At 38.5% G+C, this 25,776-nt stretch overlaps 1 protein-coding gene across 1 annotated transcript in view; it reads right to left on the bottom strand.

Moving 5' to 3' along the window:
- Nucleotides 1-6,215: 6,215 nt before the first annotated feature.
- CCDC158 (coiled-coil domain containing 158) overlaps nucleotides 6,216-25,776 on the bottom strand; it is a 27,126-nt gene continuing 7,565 nt past the window's right edge. The window contains 14 exon segments of the mRNA XM_009886491.1: nucleotides 6,216-6,242; nucleotides 6,766-6,833; nucleotides 8,687-8,746; nucleotides 9,893-10,016; nucleotides 12,066-12,191; nucleotides 13,534-13,626; nucleotides 15,311-15,469; nucleotides 16,177-16,289; nucleotides 16,732-16,884; nucleotides 17,529-17,718; nucleotides 18,479-18,961; nucleotides 20,206-20,403; nucleotides 21,897-22,016; nucleotides 25,430-25,544. Of these exon segments, the coding sequence (XP_009884793.1) occupies nucleotides 6,216-6,242; nucleotides 6,766-6,833; nucleotides 8,687-8,746; nucleotides 9,893-10,016; nucleotides 12,066-12,191; nucleotides 13,534-13,626; nucleotides 15,311-15,469; nucleotides 16,177-16,289; nucleotides 16,732-16,884; nucleotides 17,529-17,718; nucleotides 18,479-18,961; nucleotides 20,206-20,403; nucleotides 21,897-22,016; nucleotides 25,430-25,544 (2,029 nt within the window).

Below are 25,776 nucleotides of genomic sequence, written 5' to 3'. Positions count from 1 at the left end.
ATTACTTCCAAATTGTTTTTACCATTGGTTAGTCTTTCAATTCTTTTAAATGCAGTAAGTCATTTGTCTGTTGCTGCAAAATCCTCAAATGTCACAACATAAAGGTCTGCTGAACATGCCTTCCTATTTATTACCCTAGGAATGGCCTTCGAAATCGTTATGCTTAGGCACTTGTATTTAGGGAAGGTTGTCTGTATTGGTGACTCAAGTAAAGAGCATTTTAGAGACCAACTTTAAATTGCCCAGCTATTTCAGCAAGCTATACAGGTGGTGGAGCCTGATTTTAAGTCACACTAGAATGTTACAAGAAAAAAAGTCAGTATAGATTCAACATGCATGTTTTTTTTCTGCCTAAACTTCAGCTATTTAAGTTTTTATAGAGGCATACAGATTGAAGGACAAAAAGTGTCAAACTCGCAACATACACACCCTCAGCTGTAAGTCAAAATACTGAGCGCTATGCTTGCAAAGCTACTCCCAAAGCAGACTGTGAACTCTCCATTTGTACAATCAATCCATCCAAATACCTGAACAAGCAGTGAAAATTACATAAAGAAATAACACTTGGTGAATCCATACTGCCTAAAGGCACAGGATGAAATCTGTGCAGTCTTGCATTGTAGGTATGCAATTCAACACTTCACCTCAGCATTAACAAGAGCCACGGACAGGTTTCCTGCTTTTATTGGCAATACTTAGCAGTTTTGGGACATCCAGATGAATCAGAGAATTTATTGAAATAATAGCATGAAGTATGGAGGGAGGGGAAACCAAGTTATTTAAGAAAAAAAAAAATTCAAAAAAGCAGCCCAACAAACCATTTCAAAACTAGGTTTCTAAAAAACACAACCTGAAATGGTGTGCAAGATCCAGAACACATGGAAGAAATACTGGAAGCTGAAGCAATCAGCAGTGCCCCGTGCCAGCATCCCTCACAGCACAGAGCTATTGAATATGTGTGCCAGTGAAAGAGTCTGTATTTAGACCTATTTTTAGTCCTCTGTACATCCCACTCATTTACAAGTAGCAATTGTGTAGAGCATCATGGTTCCAGGCAAGAATTACAAAACTCTGAGAACTTTTATTATTTATCTTTAAAAAAATAACATATTTTAAACACAATGTACATACGTGAAAGCAATCACTGATATACACGGCGTCTTCACTTTGACAGCTTTTTCTTCTTTTCCTTTGCTTTGTCTGTCTTCATTTCCTGAGTTATGATCATTGATGACATGGCTGAAAACAGCAGCAAGAACTGATTACCTGAACGCCACCTTATGTTAAAATGATTGAGGCTTCAGGTGCAGATACCCGCAGCTTTCTAATGTCCTCCTGCATGTTATACTCTACTTATCTATCCCTTAAAATATAAATAGTTGCAAACTAAAGTTACATGCAGGGCCTTAACAGAAAAGAAAAGGGTAGTTATAAACAGGCACCACCTCATCTACTGTGTGAAGCCAAAGCACTGAATGCTGAAGTAGCTGCAAAATGCTATTTATTTCTGAATCTCTTCTACGGGATGGTGTGAAGTCAATACCTTTGGTCCAATGCTCACGGAAATGAGTTTACTTAGCGTGTACGTAAAAGCCTTTCCCCCTTCCTCTTTTATATAGTGACTCTTGATACATTACATCTATGAATATATATTTTTATGTGGATATAGAAAACAGCTTAACTGAAGATGTTAATGGATGGCAAAGAATAACAATGAGAACACTCACCTTATACCAAAAATAAATAATTTTATTAGCTTTACTTAAATCAGGTCACTTTATGTCCCTGACACGTGTGCGCTGTGTGATGCAGGGAAATAATCATTTCCAAAGTCTACGCAGCGACACTTAAAGGGACAAACGGGAAGGCAACTGGAATGCACCATAAAAAAAAAAAAAAACTCCAGAGAAAAGAAATCCCATCTCCCTTTGCCCCCTGCCACAACAGGAGTTCATGAGCATTTTGCCAGTGATTTCAAAAGGAGCAGGAAGAGAATCTGAGAAGTTCTCCACAGTCACTGTGGTCATATCAGATTTAAAAAAAAAATTGAGGAGGAAAGGATATGCTTCTGAGGCCATTGCTGGGAAACTATGTTTTTCGAGTCTACTGCTGTCAGAGTACCTTTCAGTTTCCACTAAAGAGTTACAAGCTTGTTAAAAATGTCATTTAATTGGATACAACAGCACAGGAGGGCACCCCTGACCAGCTGCCATGTTTGAAATGTTAAGGATCTTGAAGCTTATTAGAGTTAAGGGGCTGAACAACAGTGCTTTGTGGAGTTAATCTAATTACTCTCCTAGGAGCAGGATAATGTAGAAGTGGGCACTGCTAGTAAAACAGGCACATCTAAACCGACCTCATGCAATACCACAAGTAGTGCTTTGACAGGTAATAAGAACAGTTCCTGGAGAGTATGGGTTTTTTAAATAAAGTAGGACTATTTTTGATAAATTCTGGCACCTTGGTTTTTTAGCTGCACTGATTCCACCAGGTTTTGCAGGTTTTCCATCTTGTTCTGTAGCATCTTAGGTGTATTCTCACTAGTTTCCATGGGCTGAGAAGCTAGTCAGAAATTTATTCATCAATATGTTATCACAAATTAAAAAAAAAGTCATTATAAATTATTTAAACATTCTATCTAAAATAAAGTTCTTTGAAAAACAAAGTTCCAAAAAATAAAACTTCCAGCAGCAAAGAAAATAAGTACAAAGGTTATTAACAGAAATTGATATTTAGTGTTTTTTCTGTTCAAGTAAAAATACAACCACATTGCTATTTTGCCTATAAATTACCCCATTTGGGGAATGAAGAATAAGTGCTTTATGTTACTAAAATAGCATATATGCCCACAATTTTAAGTCCCTCTTTGCCAGTAAAGCTCTAAGGGTTGTACAAAGGAAAGCAGTAGTGTCAGTTGCATTTTACAGATAGAAAACTAAGGTACAGAAAGATGTAACTTACTAATGCCAGGAATAAAACCCCAAACTCCAAGTCCTTGAAAATCTAGACCAGTCCAGAATTCAACAGGCATTGTGCCTGTCTGACTGAACACTAACACCCACAGACTGGCACCGTCACAGCAATACTTGACAAACAATTAGTCTTCTGGAGCCTCTTCTGACTAGAACTTGGACGGGTTTATTTTTGCTCATGTCATCAATCCTCAATTAAAAAGAGGCAAAAAAAAAAAAAAAAAAAAGGGGAGCCAGAGATGGAGGTAACTGGCTGACCAAATTAACAAAGCCACAAAAAACCCAAAACACACAAAAAAGAGTGATGCCACTTATCTTTCTCTTTGAACTGAGCAGTGACTGGCAATTGACTAAAAGTCACAGTTGTGACCTCCTAGATCTTCTGTGGTCTACGTGAAGACGATTTGGGGTTTATGTCCAACCGCAGAGATAGCTAGACCGCAAAGCCAGGCACGACCCAAAGCTCAGGTCCACTGCAGGGACAGCTGCGTTGCTCTACAAGTTCAGAAATTTGCACGTATTCACTCATACAGCCAGTTCAGTGCTTTGATGGGGAAATGTATTTGTGCTCTGCTTACGAACAGGCATTCCTTAGTTGTTAAACATGCAGTAAAAATACAGATTAGCTAACAAATATGCAGTTCATCTTTGCACAGCCAGACAGCTGGGGGAAGCAAAGGTCAATAAGCAACAGTGTTAGTGTTCTAGTCAGGATGACTGCTCAGCCCCACGGTTTTGGATACCACTCTGCGTAAAGAGAAGATCCTTACGCTTCTAAAAGGCGAAAGATTAAGTGACTGAGGAGAAGTCTGCGTGTATAAAATAACAACACAATACAGATGTGCTAAAGTTAGGTTGAAACTATTAAAAAGTCCCGCCTGAGAAGCGGGAAACATTGGTCCCTTTGAGCTCCTCGGAGCCATGGTTCGATTTTTGCCTGTACCAGTGCTAGCTTAGAACTAGGTGTGCAACACCTCTATTACATTCCTGCCTGCAGTGCTCATGTGCCCTTTAAGAGAAATTGTATTTTCAGACCTTGCAAAATAGAGAAATATAATGTTTAAATATATTTGCTAAGTGTTATTTGAAAATTTAGTTGCTTATGTGTTTTTCCTATTGCATTTACTAATTTGGGGATCTTTCTGCCACTTAAATGTAATAAAGCAGTCCTGACAGCCCAGCTTGCTGGCAAGTTATTAACAGACTACCTTGAAAGAGTTCATCCTCCTCATACATACTTTGTGATGAAGGAAAGCTTATTTTTATCACTTAAGAGCTACAGAGACACAGCCTTACATCAGTATTTTCAGTAGACCCTAGAACTTTTCTCAGTGTGTTACAGGAATCACAACAACTTATTTTCAGTAGACCCTAGAACTTTTCTAACTGTGTTACAGGAATCACAACAATTATAAATACTAATAATAGTCAACTGTGTTGCCTGTTACTGCAAATATTGATGTTACACATCTCGTGTCCATTTACCTGAATAAAGCAATTGACCAGTTCTTAAATTTAGTGGTGTATGGAATTTATCTTCTCTTTGTACAATACATTAATTAACTGTGACCTTTTACTCACAACTCATTTACCACAGAAAAAAACCTTCTACTTGAACAGGACTGTGACAGGGTGAAGGCAGTCTGATCTAAGTAAGAACAGGTCACTTGTAGGTAAGTGGGCCAGAACTGCTAAAGCAGTGCTTTAAAACAAAGCATCAGTAAATTATGTTTCAGTAAGTTTGCGTGCTGTAATGACACAAATGGAAGATCAACCCCATGTCAGCTGTGCGCATTTGAGAATCACTAGTGTTGCATTCAGCAACGTGAATGGATTCCCTAAACCGTTTATTACAAGTGTACATAAAAAATAAATGCAGTATGAAGTAAAGGTGCCCCAATCATAACCTGTAAAAGACTGTATCAGCGAATCACGGTGGGACTCCACTGGTTTCTACAGAATTGCTGAACGGCTGAATTTAACCTCAAGTTAGTAACTGCGCTACTGTACTGGCTGGGAAGGGACCCAACCAAGCTCTTTGGCTCAGTAAATGGGACCAGACTTACTTGTCTGGGGGACTGTGCCTGCACACTCTGGAGAGCCCACCTTCCTTGCAGGTCTGTGCTCTGGTGAGGCGCTGGGGCCAGCTGCAAGGTTATTAGGTGGAGAGGTTAGCAGCAAGTGTACTGGAGACCTTTCTCTGTATCTCTCCTCCCGAGAGACCTTCTTCGGGGAGAACGTACAACAAGGAGCTGCTGGGACAATGGATGTACTTCCTAGAAGATATCCAAGCAAAAAGCAGTGAGCACATACCTGAAGAGAAACCCCCATACCAGCTTTGATGTTATGTTTGTAACAGTTAGAGGGTTCGGTTCCCTTCATTGCACTCTTTCATTCTTTCTGTTCCTTATTAGTAGCCAAGGTAGCAGGAGACTGTAGCCTCTTTGCAAAACCATGCTTCTTTCTGTTATAGTGAGTGTCATGTGAAGAACGGCCAGTAAAACTGCCTAGGAGAAAGTAGGGCCTGCTTTTTTCTGCCAGCTACTCACTCTCCGTTTACTTCCAAACCAGTCTGATGGGAGGGAGTGTCACAGCTAGTAACCACTCCAAGACTCCCCGTACACTACTCCTGCCTTGGATCTCATTACTTAGGTATTAAAAAGCAGAAAAAATGTTGCTTACACAGGTCTGCCATTTCCCTCCTTTCCAATAACTGATTGATAGGCTTTGAACTCCTGGCAGAAAGAGAGTCATAAGGAAAAGAGACAGGATACGCATAGAAATACGCACTCAACAGATTATGTAACATATTTTCACATGTATGGCACACGGTGTGCGTGTAAAGAAAAAAAAAAGGTTGCATGCAACTAATGAGAGGAAGATTTACTACAATTCTTCTCTTTTTCTTCCCACAGTCTGTTTCCTTACTCCTAACACCCCTCCTGAGATGTCTTTAAGATAATTCAGGGGGTTTCTAATGAACTCCCATTGTTCAACTACTTCTCTAGTCTTCTACGTAAAAAAACCCTACTGGCAGCTATTTTGGAAGCTAAGAGACATCCCGGGATGTTGCAGTAGGTTTGCTAGAAGGCGGACAGTAACCACCCAGTAGATTAATACTCAGAAATATAAAAAGAGGAGCCATATTACTTACTCCTCAGGACAGAGTTGCTTATCTCTGAAGCACAGTGGCTTAAACAACAATAGAGAGCAATGAAATATATCAGCACCTACAGGCAATTTTCACAGGAAATTCACAGAACGGATAACCTACAGGCAAGAAAACAGAAGGCAGCTAAGACTAGTATCTTCAAACCCTGATGTTCAAAGCCATATGCTTGTATTTCTGTTTAGGTCACTAAATTCATGCCACCACAGTTTAAAAGGTACTGACCACCCGGTATCTGGAAGGAAATCAATGGAATTTGCAATGACCCCATTCCTCTCAAAAGCACATCCACATTTAGATACCTGAATACAGAATTCAAGAACCTAAACTCAGTCTGACGATATTATCTATGCTAATTACACAAGACTATCATTACTCATGAATAACTACCATGGAAGATATTAATTTTAGGTGTGCCGGTTATCAGCCTCCATGGAGCCGGTTTGCAATAAGATACAGATTTTGCAGTAAGCGCAATAGAGACTTTGTAATAGGATCTGCTAAGAGGTATTTGAGTAAACTACCTAAGAAAATACACTGTATTTGGACTATATTATTTGTAGTATTTTGTGATGTTCCAGTTTGACATCAATAGGGCGTGTTCATCCTCAAGGGAAAACTTACCAAAGGAAGTAAAGGGCAAGGTAACATCTTGGGACTGAAGATCTGTGGTATGTACGCATGACGGATCCCTGCAAGCAAAATGATGGCAAAACTGGAAGCATTATACTAGTTTTGGTAATGCTAGCTAGCCTCCACATTAAGAATGTGAGCTCTCATATGTAAACTCCAGCTCTTATACATGAAATTAAAAGCAAGCAATGTAATAAGTTCCAGAGCTTGCTCTTCGATGGATCAAAGCAACATCACAGCTTTGTCTTGTAACTCCCAGGAAGCTTTTAGCATTATGAATAAAACAATACAAACAAGCTCAGGACTGATGCTGTATTAAAAAAAGCCTTAGAAACTGAATCACAAATGAGTACTTTAAGAAGCAGGTTACTCAGCTAAGTGAAAGCACTCCTCACCGTCCGAAAGTATCCTTTTCCACAATGCTTTCAGTAGCACAGGCTCTAGCGGCACTCTCCCTGCACGGAAAAACGTATCCCTGTCAAAATCACAACAAAAGCCATGCCAGGAGGATTGCTACATTTCACATTTTTACAAGATAAGCTTGTTTTTTTAAGCAGAGTGCAATGGCAGCCACATTCTAACAGTGAAGAAAAGGCATCGTAAAATTGTTATACGAGTTCACTAAAAAAAGTCTATTAGAGTTGGAGTGACTTTAGACTACTGAAGTAATGAATATCTTTGGGAAATAAAGGACTAGATTCATTATGAACAACCAGTAGTCACAAAGACAGAAAAAAGACAAACTTCTGCTTTAGATAACTAATGCCATTGCAATCTTCCTTCTGCTTACTACAAAAACAGTGCGTCTGTTTAGCTTCTTCAGACCAGCTTCCAATTATTAGTTACTTTTTAGCCCATAGCTCACCTAATAGCATCAGATGACTACCGTAACGGGATTTCTTGCCTTTTCCAGGTTTGGACCAATGTCTTTTCTCAGATAACGTAAATTCTTAGAGTACAGTGGTATTTGACAAGAGAATGGAAATGCATCACTGATTAATTTCCGAAAAACAGCTATACTCATTTTAAGTATGAGCATTGAAAGACACTTGGAAGTGTTCCAGAGAAGTAAAATCTTGCTGAATTTAACATTGACCTTTTGTAGAAATGCTCCATTTCCACCAGCAGCTCTGCCATTGCATCTGTATGTATACAACATCCCCCTGCTGAGCATGCTGGAAGCATACAAAGTGCTATCTTTATCATACAAAACAGTTTCGCTCTATGTCAGGCTTTTTGTGACAACCTCAGCTTTTGAATAGACAAAAAAAGAAAATATAACAAGTAAGATTTTATAGCAAATGGAACTGGCCATTTGCCATCTTAAGCACTGTGAACAAAGTAAAAACAAAAATAATTGAGCTTCCTCTCAGTTTTCATAGGAGGCAATCAACAAAATCTCAGCTCTGCTGAAGCTATCTAGAAGCATCTTGTTCCAGCTTTCCATATGCCACTTGTGGATGTCTATGTTTTGGTAAAGGTCCGATATTTAATTAATAAAGTATCTATTTAAAAGGAGATTTGTGAGTTTTTATGGACTTCCGCAATGCTCTGTGGATGTTGTTACCACACTTTTCTTTACAGAAAATGCCAAGGTGATGAATGCCTTTTGGTAATCCGTCTCACTAGTTTAACACCAATCCCGTAGTACATAGAAACACGAGCTTTGGAGATTAAGGACACAAGCCAGGTCGATCAATCTTATACATCACTGCTTCACTGAGCTATCTCAGAATTTTTATCTACAAGGAACTTCTAGTCTTTACTAGAACATAAACAATTATTTCTTCCCAATTTTTAAATCCATTTAGTACAACTCTTATTTCTAAAAATATTATCTGTATCATCCTACTGTATTCACTCCGTCAACATGTGTATTGTATTGGCCGTGACCTTTTCAGATATTTCTCACCTCTTGCAAGGATCTGATCGTAGGCTGAAGACAGCAGCATATCCTCTACTTGCACCATCCCTGTGTAGAAGGATGTAGAAAGACAACATCAGAACTAGCACTACCAATAGCACTGAGGTAGTCCTGTACTTTGACAGACAGCTTTGTCTACTGAGGGATGATTAGGTGTAGGATTCTCCCATCCTCATTTCAGCTCTGCAGGAGAACGCTGTTGCAACAGAGAAAAATTCTCACAGAATCCACATCATCTGAACCATAAAAGCTTGCAATCATATGTAGAAAAGAACAGTTCGTCACGCTACCACTTTAACAGAGAACATAGGCAATGATCATATACCACAGGCTGGCAAAAGACACTGTTGATTGTCATGCCTCCAAAGGACTCTATCTGCAACAGACAAAGTCAGGGTAGGAAAAGGTAGTACATTTACTACTTAAAAAAAAACCAACCAACCAAAAAATCCCAGACAGACCAACTTCTGCATATGAATCCTTTTTCTGTTTGTGAAACAGAATCTTCTATATTTCAGCTGTCAAAAATGTGCATGTTGTTAACAGGCAGATCTTTTGTTCAATAAAAATACCTGGGAAAAGCAGGAAAACCCAGAATACAAAGGATATTGGGACTGACGTGATTTTGTTCCACCAGTATGTATTATGGGAGAAGCATCATCGTTTAAATAAATTTGATCCTAATCGAAGTACACGAATCATATTTTCCTTTATGAAATGTCCTTATGTTCTGGATTAGAAACATGAGAATTTATGCTGTATTGATTTTTCAACTTCATGTACCACTATCGTTATCCTTTTTTTGGTAAAAAAATAATTGCCTGCTTCAACAGTAAGAGAAGGAATATTTACATGAGGCAAAAACCGAGAAGAATTCTAAATGAAAACAAAAGCAGAAATGCTAGAAGGTAAGCAGTAACAGCAAATGATGCAGTCACCTACTATTTCCCTACCACCTAAAGCATCTGAGGAACCTGGCAAACAACAGAAGCTTTGGAAGCTTTCAGATTATCTCAAGTTGACTCATAAAAGCCAACTTTCTTGCAAAAAGGCATCCTATACTGCTCCTGAAGCACGTGACTGGCAAGATCCTTGTTTTAGAAGGCAATACAAGTACACACCACACAACAGGAATAACAGTATCTTACTCTTACACTGTATTCCTCGTGGTTGCTAAAGGTGATTTTCTCCCACCATTGCTGTCATGTTTGCCAAGATCCACAGAGGTAATGTCATTGTCTGAGCTTGTTAGTTCTTGAATAATCCTCTTTAGATCCTGCAATGGTTCCTCCTTCAAAATGCTTGGCTTGGAAGGCATCTAAAAAAAAATAATTCAGTTAAAAAGTATTTATAAAGGCACGCTCTTTTTCAGTTCTTACCTACTCTCATCCAAAGTCGTATGTTTTTCCCCCCTCTACTCATGCCTTTCCAGTTAGGAACAGGGTGGATTTTTTTGTCATTTTAGTTAAGAAGTGGTGGAGGCTAGATCACGGTAACTTTCAGACTATCAAAATACTCTCTGAATATGATTGCACTCCTGACTGGAAAGTTGTCTGTCAGAAATGTGTAAAGCAACTAAATATGATTGAGGGAGAACGCAGCTAACATCTGCGTTTCAAATAAACATTGTACAAAGGTTATGACTACTGTTTCAAGGTCAAAAGCATTAAAATAAGCCTTCAATTATGAACGCTTTCCCCCTACTTGATACAACCATGGTCTTTTTCAGTACTCAGAACCAATAATCTTTGCTTATGTGGCAACTCTGTTTCCTCATTTTGAACCTGCCATCCCAGGTATTCCTGTACAGTACACAAACACCGCCCTGAGGACAGAAATACTAGTATATCAGGGTGTTTCCTAAGCACTCATTTCTGTAACACCTGAGTTGTCTGCAAATATAAACCCCTTTATCGTCACAGCCATACTCGGAGATGAACTGCAATACTACTCTCATTTTACTGATCAGGACTCGAGGCAAAGGCCCGGTTCAAAGAACCTTTCTTTCTTTGAAGAACTGGATTTTTCAGACTACTCAGCACTTGGCATGTTCAAAGCACTGCTCCCACTGACTTACCATTCATCCGCGGATGGAACTGGCTAGAAACATTTTGCTAACATGCTTTAATTGAAAAAAAAAAAAAAAATTATTTCCAATGGGAACACACTAATTTCAGAGCTTAAACAGAAAACAAATCCTCAGTTTCATAAAAGGTCAATGTGATACTGAGTCAGACCAAATCCTTCTTTCCCACATTCTGGCTAAGAGACCAGGCTACAATCAGGTAGCGTTTCTGTCTCAAGTGTTGGAGCTGCTTTATTTTTGTACAATAACTAATCAAGCAGGAATCAACAAAATTCAAGTAGACCTTGAATCAAGTTCTCCTACAACCTGTTATGTCCTCACCATGGTACTACATTAAAAATTGGTCCTTTTTCCTTCTCTATTCTCAGAAGTAAAAATTGATTAACTCTAAGAAGAGAGAATGGGAGTGCCTGATGCTGCAGGGATTTCACACAAGTAACTATACTTTGTTCCTTGATGTAAATGTTTGTCACCACATCATTAAGTAAAATAGAAAATATTACTGAAAGATATCTGCACTAACTTGTAGTCTCCTACAGATTTTGAGGTAAAAGTAAATGAAAAGACCTCTACCAGTTGCTGTGGGAGATACATCAGGTCCCTTTCGGAGAAATTGACAAAATCTATACAGAAAACAACGAAAGTTTGTTTTGTTTTTTTTTCCCCACAAGAGATTTAATGTTTTCTGTAACAAAAACTTAGAACACCACTAGCATCTAATTTAAATCTAAATGTAAATGTACAAAAACAAAAGGAAGGAAGGGCTATGATGTGTCTTTTAGGATAAAATTGATCAAAATCAGCGAAGGCCAGCTTGGAGAAAGATTCAAGTATTAAAAGCTACTACAAGTCAATCAGATGAAATTTATCAGACACTGTGATGTACAAGTCTATTTTCACTGCCAAATGTAATGGATTTACAGCAAGTAAAGTACTACCAAAAAAAAGTTAAAACCAAACTGCTTACAGATCAGTACCTTAAACTTAAATGTTTTATATATGTTATTGGTGATAGGGGTGAGATAAATTCCTATTACAATCTATCAAGTTTTTTTACTTTCTGTTTGGTTTTTACGTATGTTTCGCAAATGGAAAAGAAAAAAATCTGAGAGGCCATAATGTAGGAGAAACTACAGAAAATCATTTCACCTTTGGCGTTAAGAATTCCCACTTGGACACTACTAAATGAGATGATTTCCCATTTAGAAATTACATGTTATTTTTAATCTTTGGAACGTCCCCGTTTCCTCTGCAGTTTCCCATTTTGAGGCAGGTACTCACATGAGGGGCACAGCCGACCAAGTTCAGGGAAGGTGGCACGGCCGCAGAATGCAGGTGGGAAAGAGGCACTATGGGCCGCAGCTTGCCTGAAGCAGAAGCTGACGAGTAGCCTGGGCCCTGCAGCTCCTGCGGAAAGACATTACCCAAGCAGAATAAGCAGAATAAATGGACATAGACAGCATGCCCTCTGTAATAAGACATCTGTTAGTCAATATGCAGCTCAATTCTCAAAACACTGTCTACCACTTATTAGGTGTGCTCAGACATAACTCTTTTAGTGACTGATCTGGGTGCAAAAGTGGCAGTTCATTTATTTTCAGAATTTTAACACATGCTCTGGAACCACTCAAGTGGAGAATATCTCAGGGCCACCACAAAATTTAAGTGTCACAAAGTTCTTGTACCTTTTTTCATCACTTGCATGAGTATTTCTTTCACTGGAATACGGGATTACCCACCTTTGATGTTGCTCATGTGAAGTACTTTTTGTATTGCTTATATAGATTTGTATTTTGAATATAACATTTCATTTCTCACTCAAAACTAGCAACTGGGATGGGTCACTAAAATTAATGACAGTTTCTTATGACAACTACTGTTCCAAGTGTACCATTTGTTTATAGTAGTAGTTTTATTACAGCCTTAATAGTCTATGCTTATAAATAAGGCAATGGTAAATAATATTCTCTACTAGACTCATTAGTAAAGACAACACTTGGACTAAATCCACTGGACAACAAAAATTCTGGGCTCTGCATAGAGATATTGGCTTTACATTACTGCATTATTTTCCCTGTACCTGATCTTTCACTAATGCTACATAGCTCCACAGGTGTCAATTACATGTCTTCCTTTTCCTGTCCCAGATGCCTCATGACCGCATTTCCTTTCCCCTTTCTAACATCTCTCTTTGCTTCTTAAAAATTAATGACTTCTTTTTGTGCTGCCTAACTAATCAGCATAACCCAGTTAAACTCAGAGCCCTTGTTTCCAGACTGTACGTAGCTTTAAGGTTGCTGATTTTATTTCAGGCCTGAAGAAGGATGTGGGTGCCCAGTAGCTTGTTAGTGCTTTCTGATCTCTAACAGTAACACCAGTAAAAGGCATCCCTACAGACCTTGTCTCTCTCATTCGTTTTTCATAATAATGCCAGGAACATTTCTAGCTTTTATTTGCCTAGGGCCACATGAAAATGCTGAAGTGTCACTGAAACCAAAGCCTGGCAGCTGAAGCATATGGTCCAATATTCCTGTAGCTGTTGAATCTTTTTGTTGCACTTAGTGTAAATAGTACTTCAAATAACTGAAATTGTGGACGTGACTTGTGCAGCAATGAGGTATTCCACGTAAGAAAAGGTTTCAGAACACAAACTTTTTTGAGCACTTGGCAATAAACAGGATTAAACCTGAAGTTACAACACAGTAAATTGATCTGGCTTTATACCCGTGCTTCCCAGTAACATGCTTACTTTTACGTCTAAAGCATGCTGCAGTCTGAAGCGCATAGCTTCTTGCTTCTGACACTGGATTATGCACTGACATTCTGCAAATTGCCTGGATGCCTGTAAGAGAGGATAGAAGAGGCATAAATTAATTTTGCTAACTTTCAGTGGATTACACTCTTTCCTGTTTTCTTTCCCATAATGAAACAACAAGGCACACATACAGATGCTGTATTTATCTACTGCTGTCGTATATAAATTCTGCAATATGACCAGATGCCTTTCCTGATAGGCTTACAACTGCAACTGACTGGTTATATGATCCTAGTAGCCATGATACGCACACCATAATACCACAGAGGGGAGCTAATCCTGTCAGGGACAGTCCTAGATCTACCGAAGACCTCTGGGATTAGAAAATTCAACTGTGCTAATGAGGCAAAATTATACTCAAGGCTTTAAAATGGATGGCTGTAACTTTGTTGACCTTTGTTGTTATATACTCTCTGTTCTTTAAAAAAATTACTCTGAAAAGGTGTGAGATCACCTAATAAGGTAGTTATTTTTCATTGAGCGCTTATCAGGATAGCAAGAAGAGAAAAAGCCCTAAGCCGAAGCACAAGAAGAGAGAGACAGATCTTTACAAACCAGAGTGCTTTTATCCCTGTAGCAGAGTTCCCTCTTTGGTTTTAAAACAAAACCTGGCTCTCTTTCTCTGCTTCTTTATGACCACCACCAAAGCATGGGCAGGCTCCCTGAGGCGCTGTGGACGCATGGTTACAAGCAGCAGATTTTTGAACATTTAACTCTGAATCATTAATGACGAGCAAGGCAGCCAATTACACTTTATGATGTTTATACAATGGATGCTCTGCAACGATGTACACTAGCATCCGGTGAGATGGCATAGTACAAACTTTACTAATTTTTAAGAATTGTTACTCAGACTACCATATGTGCTAGTTGTCAGTGAGCATCTGCTTCCACTGTGTCTCAGTTTCTCTGTCTGTGCTGCAGTGTGGCTTGTACCACGCACAATGGTATATATTACTATGAAAGTTAAGTTTCCAGCATCAAGCATTTAGATTAACAAATGCCACACTTGAGAGGAGGTGTCACAATTACTTTTTTTTTTTAAATTAATAAAGCAATTTGAGAATGACACATTACATGGAAATTTACAGCCTGAAAAACTAGAATTCTGAGCAGCTGAAAAGGACTCTTCCTTTTGGAAAAGCAGCAGCTTTCCTGGAGGGCACCTGGGATTTACGTGCTGGTCAGACCAAAATGTAAAACCTAGCCTTAGTAGGTAGGTATGTCAGCAACAGAAACCTCAACTAAAAAAGGCAAATGAAACAACCCTATGCTCTTAAACATCTCCCTCACCCTGAGGGACCCACAGCTGGCTAATTAAGGTCTCAGAAAGGGCTGAGCATGGACAAGTGTGTTGAGTCAGTGGCGACACTCAGTTCCAGTGGAGCCCTTGTCTTATTCAATAAGTCTCCCTCACCAGGGAAAGGAGCAACGCCAAGAGCCAGTGGCAGGTCTGGAAGGTCAATCTGCTTTAAATTCCCCGCAGCTTGTATTTCTCTGAGCTAGTAAATCAAGAATTCTCTTGATAAAAATAGAAGCCTTTCACCATTAAAATGCCAGAAGACAGTCTTAACTATAGACATCTCTTCCGGTAAGTATCTTACAGTACACCTGAACAGGACATGTTAAAAACAACCTAGGTAAAAGGTCAGACATCTTCTCTTCCCTAACGACTAGAGCAAAAGCACCTAGAAGCCTCACCTAAAATTACCTTATCAAGGGCTGTCTCCATCTTCGATATTTTTTCTTTCAGTCGTCTGTCTTGTGATCTCAGAATCTCCAGTTCCCCAGCAATCTTGGTATGTTCTGCTGTAACATAGCTCAATTCTTGACTTAGTTTACTATTTTCTTCTCTGAGGTAACGCTTCTCCTGATTTCAAGGTAAGGACAACAAAGTACAAGTCAACAATTTGTAGCTACCTACATTATACCTACTTGCTTTCTGCAACTTTCTTGCTCTTTGAAACATCTGAATTAACCGTTTCAGAAGCTTAGCTGTTGCTTCTTGCAGGAGGATGAGGTTTTAAATCCTTTTTGAAACTGGGATTTTAAACTTCAGGATCCACAGGATCCAAAGCCAGTAACAAAACGGGACAGGTTATAGTTAACAGACATAAATGATCATTCAGTAAAGGCCAGCTATTGGTAAAGGAATGATTTCTTTGTCACGCAAAATGCTAGGAAGACCTCACTATGCTAGACAGACCTCGACATAAAAAGGTTACAACCAGAACAGTGAAGAATCGTCTCAGAAAACAAAAAAGGGGAAGCACTGTGGGCCAAATTCAGAAGGATAAAGACTGCATTAGTTGACATTTTTAAAAAGAACTGTAAGAGCTTGATTCTCATTGAAACGAGTACTGTTCTTTTATGGAAAACAAACATAAATTAAAACCTGTCTCCATGCAGAAGGCTAATTTATGATATATGCTAGTAGGAGGACAAGGAAGGTGCCCATTACATCAAGTAAAATTCTCTTTGGTCCTCCTTGGGCAAATTGTGCTTTTGGCCATGCATTTCTCCAAAGAAAAATTTCTCTAGATACAGTTAAATACTTTTACATGGAGCTCTTGTGACCTTAGCTAAATTTGTCATTGCCTCTTCCAAGAATTTGATCTTGATCTGTAGTGCATCTATCTGTCCTCTCTTGGCTGTGATCTGCTTCTGCATTCCCACCGCAACTTTCATAGCTGTAAAAGACAAGGTTAATTCTCAATTAACAACATCGATTTTGCATTCTGAGTTCTGACAAAAGACTCTAGAAGTCAGTTATCAACAATATGTTAGAATAAGTAAGCTGAACCAGGAACCCCTAGTCACTTATGTGTGCAAACCACCCATTAGAATCAGGTGGAGATTTGTATGGGGTAACGGCACCAGACCCACCACACACACAAGACAACAGCATTCCCTGGAAAGATGCATAAAGATCCCCTGAGAAAACTCATGGTTTAAGTTTTACAGTATGCAGTAAATGCTAAAATAAAAACATGTTGTCACCTGCAATATTGTTTATTTATTTCATGAAATATCTGGGATATTGTTATACAACTATTCAGGGATCAGAACTTACAAAAATCTTGTTAAAAAGACCAATGTGCGTGATTTTTGGGCAGTTCAATCCATAATTACCATGGCCATCAGATCCCTCCATAGTCTTTAGCGCAGTCCTGGTCTGTTCCAGTTCAACCTGGGCAGATTTCAACTGCATTTTCAGTTTGTTTGCAGTATTTTCCAGCTCCTTGATTTGATCCTGGTAATCTCTCTTCAAAGCTTCAAATCCCTCTGGTGAAAGTAAGTAAAGATTGAAATGACAGTGACAAAAATTATCACTCTTCTAGACTAAGATTACTGATCTGTTGCCTACTCTTTTTAAAGGCATATTACACACGCAGTAAGCTAAAATATAAAGCAAATAACATCAACTGCTAACAAATGCACAACTAGTAGTTCTTTGTCCTGCATGTGAGGAAAAGCTTCTGTTTCACCAGAAACAAATGCGTTCTTCGATTTAGGATTTTGCCTAAACCACGACAGTAGCAAAACTATAACAAAACAGAAACCAAGTTTCACTACGATTTGACGACAGACAGTTAATAAGATCAACTAGTGCTCTTAAATAAAAAGGTGGTCAAATTTCTATTCTGTGATTTACTAGATCTGCTTCTTTGGTCTCCACAGTCAGGCAGTTTAAGTATTTTTGCTCAGACTAGTGAGAGATTGCCATAAAGATTATATTCCCATCACTCTGTGCCAGAATCCCAAACCATGACTTAGCTCTCTGAAGCACTCTAATCACCCCGTTCTGGCAGGGAACCTCCTGCTGTATCAGCAACCATATTTGGATTCAGCAAGCAAGCTGCTCTTCTATTTTTAACACCAGCCCAATTTAGCAGCTATCGGAGCCGAGCTAGGTCAAGGCTCCCTACCTGCAAGGCCAGCTAGCTCCCTCCGACCGGCTTGCAGTTCATTCATTAGCTGGTCTTTTTCCAGTTTCATATCATTAAGTGCATGGAGCCTCTCGCTGCATGTGTTTACCAGTTTGACCTTTTCCAGTTCCAGCTCACTCAGTCTGGCCTCCATTTCATCTATTCTGGCTCCTTTCTCATCCTTCGCGATCTACTTACATAAAAAAAAGTAATTATGTGCTATACAGATAATTATATAAAATAACCAAAGATGTGCAGACATCATCATATCTTGAAATCTCAGTCATCAGCGTTTGGCCTAAGGAAGACAGACAGAGTAGAAGAAACAGATTACTTTTGTATAAATTACTATTCCAGGCAAAAAGCGTACAATAGAATCTGATGTGATGGCTTCATGGCATGTTTAACCTTACCAGGTTTATATGAAAATTATTCCCATCCTCGTGTAGTGCTACCTCCATATTCACCCCCAATGCTCAACTATCTTCTCACAGAAGACAACAAAATTACCTATCTGGAGTGAATTTTTTCTGAAGGTGCTGGCCTGCATAAGACAACCATATCCTGTAATTCTTGTCTGCGAAATAACCAGTTATAAGCTGTGTCCTCAGTTTGGAATTCTGAGTGCTCGCTGTCTCTTAGTTCTCAGTAACACTCTGTATTTCTGGTTCTGTTACTGGTGTGGACAATTCTATCACTGAGGACAGCACATTATATTCCAGCTTTCACAAACCTTTTGGCAACAGCTTTGCAACAGTGAATTATTCATTTTTGGTGGTAACGCAATAGTATTATTCTTGTCTACTCACTAACTCTTCTAGTACTGTTGGGATTCATGGTGCAGCCTTACCTGCTTTAAAAATCACAATATTAGCCCATTAAGGTACAGATGTAAAAACAGGAAACGTATACTGTCTTACAGATACATAAATACAGCATCATTTGCACACCTTAAGTTCTTCTACTTTAAGTTGCCAGTCATTTATTTCTTTTCTAAGCTGAGATTTCTCAGCTTCCATTGCTCCAGCATTTCAACTGTGCTGGCCCACAATCTGGGTCACGTTATCAATTTGCTTCTGGAAGATCTCAATAATCCTTTCCTTCTCCAACAGCTGCAGTTTCAGCGTTTCGTACTCTGACTGTACATTGTGTAAACAGTCCTCTTCATCCTTTAGATGCTGGAGCTCCTGCATCCTACTGCCAAGTTGTGAATGTAGCTTCTTGATTTCCTTATTGGTAACCTCAAGGACTCTCTCTTTCTCCCGCAGACGGGCCGTCAAATTTGACACTGTTTGCTCAGCAGTCTCCAACTCGATCTGTTTGGCTGAAAGATCTTCTTCAGCTTTACAGAGCGTTTCCTTGGTTGACTCCAGTTGGACCATCAAAGAAGAGATTCTTCCAATGCTTTCATTTTTTTCCTTAATTGCAGCCATCTGAAAGAGCGCAATATAAGGATCAACCAAAAGAAACGTTTATTTCTACCTTTAGAATTTCCTGTCACATTTCTGGTTTTCCATAGTTCATCTTAAACATCTGAGTTTTACAGAAAAATTAGGCCAGCACGGTCTGGTCTACAATGACTGTGTGATTCTTCTGGGTTTTTTTTTTTCCCTCTTTCTCCATTTTAGTAAATGAAGTATTGCTTGTAATACCGGGTTTTTAATTGTAGAAAATGAAAAATGTTAAAGTGATGTAAAAAAAACCCCAGCAATGTTAGTATCAAATTTAGAACAGTTGAGGGTAAATAACTTTAGGTGTTAAAACTCAATGGACTGAACTGTAAGTTGGGAAAAAAAGTATGCACATTTATTATTAATTTTATTCCTACAGGCAGCAATGTGCACCATTTAAAGCACAAAGTACTGCGTCTCAGGAACTGCTAACAGTACAAAATAGAAACAAAATAAAAGAATGAACTTCCTGGTGGAAGGATTTTAAAGGAAAAATAATGGATTAAGAAAAAGCAGAAGAAGGGGTGAGGTAGCACAAGCCTGTGGTTTGGTAGAAAATAAAGGAATTAATTTGATCTTTACTCCTAATACAAAGTCGGTTACCTAATTACAGCTCATTTTTGGATGGCTGAAGAAAGGGGAATGTACTGAAAGTCACTGTCCAGGCATCTACTCCGTCAGAAGTAATTCTTTCTGACTGCATTCAGCTTTGGGTCATAACCACAAACTTCATATAGTGCTTCATGAAAACATAATGAAGTAAGGCATTATGAAGGCCTTTAATTTACTAATTATTCTTACAGAAGTACTCACTACTGAAAATACCACCTTCAATAGTTTGTTTGTTACGTCTGGCAGCATGAAACTTCCTGGAAATATACAAAATGTTGTTTTGAAGGTTTATAGCCAAAATCAAACACAGCAGGAGACTGATTTTCTCATAAGTCTAGCATGTCAAAAAATCAAAATTAAAAATAATGCTTCTACTTCCTCATCAGTAAAAAGAAATGAAGCCTGGACAGGTCAGATTAATAGAAAAAATAGAATAAAAATATGCAAATCCTGACTGTCATGTATCTGCATTTTTGGAAGGAAAACGCTGGCACATGAGCTCCATAGGCCTCCCAACCACAGTAACCAAAGTTACAGTATTTCCATCTGAAGTACAGCCCCCCGTCGGTGCACTTTCTATCCTGAACGCTATCGCGATGCAGTTGCCCACTAACCTGGCTCTCCATTTGTCTCTGACATTCAGTCTTCATTTCCTTCACTGCGTTTTCCACGCGCTGCAATTCCACGGTTTTGTTGTCTAGTTGTCTTCTTAAACGGTCAATAGTGATGCGGTTGTCTGTGTTCTGATCCCAAAATCGCTTGTTCTGCTCTTTTTCCAGACTTAGTTCTATCTCTTTTTTATGAAGTTCAGTCTACAAGAAATTAAAATCATCTCTCTCCTTGAATCACATTTAGGATTTTTTTATTCTTTCTCTTAACATTAGCAACACTCAGTTACACAGTTACCTATCTGAATAGGGACTACTGCATGGGTTTACATTTAGCAAGCGACAGGAACATGGCTAAACCAGCCTGACACCTCCTACACATTTTTCTCCCAACAAAGCAGTAGCTTTCAACTTTATATATTGCTGCTATAATTATTTTAAAGCATTTAACACTTCAACACTCAAGTCTTTCATCTCACTTTTATGTATCCCAATATCGCTACAAGCTGAAAAAAGATAATATTCTGTCAACATCAAATGAAAAGCAATGAAGCACTACACCACATCCCCTCTTGAAAAATACCTAGCTTTGCCATTCATAAGAATTGGTCATTGCTTGTTTCATTTAATGCAGTAATTTGTCACATGTTCTCCAGAGCTTAAGTCTTTTCCACCTGAGACATAATCCTAACAGTACAGAATTTAAATTATAAATGATAATTTAAAATGTAAATAATAATAAAAATGCTGACACACACACTTCAGAGCTACTAATTTAAAAAAAGAAAAAAAAACAAATTAAAAGTGTGCCCAAACTGAATTATTAATAGGCATTTCTGCTACTCATAACTTCTGCTATTGTTAACTATCTGCATTTTGTTACTAGAGAACTAAGTAGGAATGGCAGAATGAAAATGAGCTGAAAACACAGCAACAAAAGGAATCCTAAAATTAGTCTCCTAGCCTTCAATTAAGCAATAATTATTCCAACTCCAGTCTTCTCTAGAGCTATGTACAATTTGTAGGAAGAGATTTACGCTAATATAATCTTGAATAAGAGAACACCATACGGAATGAAATAATTTCAACATCTCCTTCGGAAGCACTGTGACAGTAACTGGGCAAACAATCCTAATGAAACCACACAAACTAATATCCCGAAATTCAGTCAATAAGGAATAATCTTCTGTAAGAAGAAAAGCAAAACTAATTATAGTACATGAAGGCAGTTATGATGAAACCAAATCTGCGTAGCAAAATTTTATCATACTTTATGTTCAACTTTTGAGAATATTCTCAATCAGCTACAAAGGAACGTTTAGCGCTGTCAGGAAAATCCCAGCTCTGTCTTGCAAAACATGCCTTGAGGGACCAACGTTCCTTAACACAGGGATCTAAACTTTGAGGTTAAAAAGAAGGTGGCTCAGCATCTTTAATATGATATGCATAGGCTTCAAGGATTTTGAATGTATGACAAAGTTAATCTTAATTCTATATGTCCTGCATTGCTAATGGCAAAAGCCTTTGGAAAACTTTCTTCACAGCTAATGCAAATTTTTAGTAAAAAAAAAATCCTCAAACATAATCAGAAGGAGGATGCTGCCCTTTGGAAACAAGCAATGTACAAATCTGAACATGACCTTACAGTGAGACTTTTAGAAAGCAGTATTTTTTTCAATAATAACGCTTGTTCTTACCAACAACTGATGAATCCGCTCATTCAGATTTCCAGATTCTTGGCTGCGTTGATCCTGTTCTGTCTGAGCTTCTGCTATCTCAGCATGAGCTAGCTGCAACTGCTTCTCAAGATCTTTCACCTAGAATAAAGACAAATATTGATTAAGAGTTACCTTAGTGTATTGTATTTTAAATTGTACCTTGGATTTGTTCTAGTTTTCTTCTAGGTTCTACTCTAAATAAATCCAAATGTCATCTTCTGGCTCAGCAGAGTTATTCCCTAGGTGTATTTATAATTATGTTGTCTTCTTTTAGTAATTAAGCTCAATTTCATTGCAGAGTTAATTGAGGTTCCAGAAAATGAACTGGCTTCCACCCTGATCCATAGCTCTTCAAAAATTCCTTACCTACACTGTAAACATTGAAAGCAATGGAGAAGGAGACATTTCAGAAAAAAAGCTTGAGCTCCTCACTTGACTTGTAGTTACTAGGTAGAAAAGCCAATATAACGCAAGTGTAAGTAAACCACAATTTATATGGAATCATTCAAGGCGAAAATACACAAAAACTACTACAATGCTCTCCTAATAAACATGTTAGGATCTGCAATCTCTCTTTTGGCTAACACCAAAATAGGGGCATTTCCTTTCTACTTGCTTAAAAATGTTTCTTCAGTTTGTGACAAAAGAAATAATCTCTTCCCTTTCCCTTCCGCCCCCACTCCCTCTTTCATTCATCCGATTATAATGATGACATAATTCTTCTCAATTAGTAACAGGCCATTTATACCGGCCTAGTCCCAAAACTGCACATCCTTCACCAAATGGGGGCTGGGAATATCAGGATGATATGACAGGATGTTGTCAAGGAACCTTCTGAAGATCATCTTAAGAAGTCTTTTTCCCCCAAAATCAAATAAAACCAGTAGTCTGCTCTTCCTAGAGCTCCAATGCCTAAGCAGCAGCAGGACGTTATCAGGGCCTTTTCTTCCTGTAATTGCTGAGGTCCTTTTTGAAAGGGGTTTCTCTCACCTTGTGACGCCCTCCATCAGAAGGGGAAACGTCAGTAAATCCCAGATTACCTCTCCCTGAACTCCTCCTTATGCAACTCCTCCATATTTCCACAGAAAATCTAAGCCTGAAGTACAGCCTCCAGAGTTCAATGACTGGGTACATCATCATCAACAGGGCTTTCGCAGACAGCGACATTAAGAGCTGTCCTCACACAGGGCCTTTCCTGTACAATTAATTTCGGGAGAATTTGGTCCCAAGCATATATTCAACCATATTGACTTTGTGTTTTATCATACAGTGAAGTTCCTCAGACGCACCTAGGCCTAAAAGCAGGTTTTATGTAGCTAAGGCAGAGTGATATATTCCTTCACTAAGAATACATTAAGAAATCTGCAAGCAAACACGTTTTGCTCCAAGTAGTCGTCACTTTCTCTGAAAGGAGGCAACTTCTGGCACTGTATGAGATGACCGACCGGTCTACAACACTTTTTAATAAAGATATTAACATAGGCATATCCAAACAGAACATTGTCTTAGTGGATAGAAATATAAATATGTAAAGGACAAGATTTTCCCAATACTGAAACTCTGATACCAACAACTTACCCTGGCTTTAGTTTTCATGTACTCCCTTGAAAATTTTAGTTGCTAAGGTGTTTTCATACCAGACAAGCTGCAGGGAAAGGTTTGTCATACAAGAGAAATATACAGTTTTAAGAGCTTTATTTAGATTCTCTCTCACACCTTCCCAGGAATGACTCCACTTCACAGCCTGAGATCAAATGCTCTCCAGCTACCAACTTATCTCCCACTGAAGCCTACCTTAGCAATTTAGTGTGTACATTTCCTATTTAAAAAGCAATTTTTAATGGACCACGTAGTATATTATTTTACAGGTATACAAACCCAGCATTTTCTGGAGTTAGTAGACTGTGGATAAAAAGCCTTAAATTGATTCCCACCTTCTAATTTTACATCTGTTATGAGGTAAACGTTATCAAAGGGAACATGCCAAAGGAACATACACTACAGTTATCGCTATATATGTGATATGACCTTACGCTGTGCACTGCATGATTTAAATGAAAACAATTCTGGAAAATATACCTAACATAAAAAACCTACCATATATTGTACTCTCCCTTGGGAATAAATTCCGGTAATGGAGATCAATATACAAATTCTCCATAGTTTAGTTACGATGCTGTGAAAAGGCACTTTTGGAAGTGACTAGTGCAAGTTTTGATACACATGAATCAATAGAAATAATAAAAGTAGAAACTTACAAAAACAATAAAACACTATGTCCCTCCTGCTCTGCTTTACCGTGCGAGTACACAGACAGCACGGCTCCTCAGGCTTAATCTGCACATCCCTGCCATTCCACTCTCAAACCTTTCTGGATCAGAGACTATCAGCTCTGCCAAACTTGATGGCACTCCTGTGACCTGAACTTTCCCTTTCCAATAGTATGTAGGAGAAGGATGCCTAAATCCTCATGACTTGTAATCTAAGCTGGATTTGGATCCATCAGGCATTTCTGCATGGGTCAGCTCTACTAATTTTTCAAGAGAGTGCAGAGCAGCTGTTTTCAGGTCATTTTCTAGGGAAACGTGACTTATCTTTCACCAAAACCAAGAAAGGATTTAAAGATATTCAAACTGCTTATAAAACTGGAACCCAAGCCAGTGAAACAAGCGAAAGCTGCAGGGGGCGTAATATGCAAACAGGATATAAAACACTGCAGTAAGTGACATGGCAGAGATTCTGTGGTGGGACTGTAAATAGTTCTCTGTTTTTGTCTGCAGCAATTCCCTGCTGTACTACCTGGAAAGAAGTTAGTCTTTGGGGAGAAGCATGGTTAAAAATAGTTAAGCATGGTTAAAAACATTACTCAAGACTAATGTTTTCTAATGGGATTAAGAAGTGGTTTGAATACACAGGTGCTGGGCTGCCTGTCTTTTTTGCCTGTATTATATCCTGCCTTTGGATTACAATCAATGTTAAAGATTCTTAACTCAAAATGGGGCACCTCTGGGCACCTGAATGCTTCTCAAGCGCTTCTGTAATCTCTTACCTTCTCCCACGCTTGCACTTACCAAGACAAAGTTACCAAAAAATTTTTCAGCACAGGTTGACTTAAATAGGAAGCTATTTTTACTGTCCAGTTTTCGCTGATATATTCTCTAGTCATATAGTGGAACAATGTTCTCGCCCCGCATATGCAAGTGATGTTTGTAGTGCAGAATAATTTTATCTATTTCCAGAAGGCATCATTTATGGTATGCTCTCCATACATTCAGCAGAAGTATTCTGCGTACAATAAGTTTTGCAAAGCTATTTTGTCTTAGAGAAAAACAACTTGTTATTTAAAATAATACAAACAGACAGAGTTAAATAATATAATTTATGTTATTGTCCACAAAGTTTTTCTGAAGCAATCCCTTATCAAAAGTATTTCCTTATATATCCAGAACATTTCAGATATCCACATAACCAGTTTCACTGGCACTAATGCTCGCACACAAATCCATACACACCTTGTCTTCATACATCCTCTTAGCTTCTCGTAATTCAGAACACAGCTGAGAAACTGTAGATTCCAGGTGACTAACTTGATGTGCATGCAATGAATTTTGGTTCCTTGTTTGTTCTCTAAGAAAAGTTTTAGGTGGAGAAATTAGGAACTGTAACCACAAAAGCGTGAAACATTTCTGGTTGTTTTCACTGCTCTCAGTAAGGCCACTAAAATTTACTGCTTTGAAGTATGATTATTATTCACAGTGGCATCACATAATCACTGCACCTTCTTACTGGTTAGATTTGCTCCCTGAAATCTATCTCACATAAAATTAGATAAATTGAAATCCTGATGCTTTTTATTCCT

The sequence above is a fragment of the Charadrius vociferus genome, unplaced genomic scaffold, assembly GCF_000708025.1.
Source record: "Charadrius vociferus isolate BGI_N301 unplaced genomic scaffold, ASM70802v2 scaffold676, whole genome shotgun sequence".
Classification (NCBI taxonomy): domain Eukaryota; kingdom Metazoa; phylum Chordata; class Aves; order Charadriiformes; family Charadriidae; genus Charadrius; species Charadrius vociferus.
Note: the sequence above shows the minus strand (reverse complement) of the source record. Positions and strands in the feature narration are given on the sequence as shown.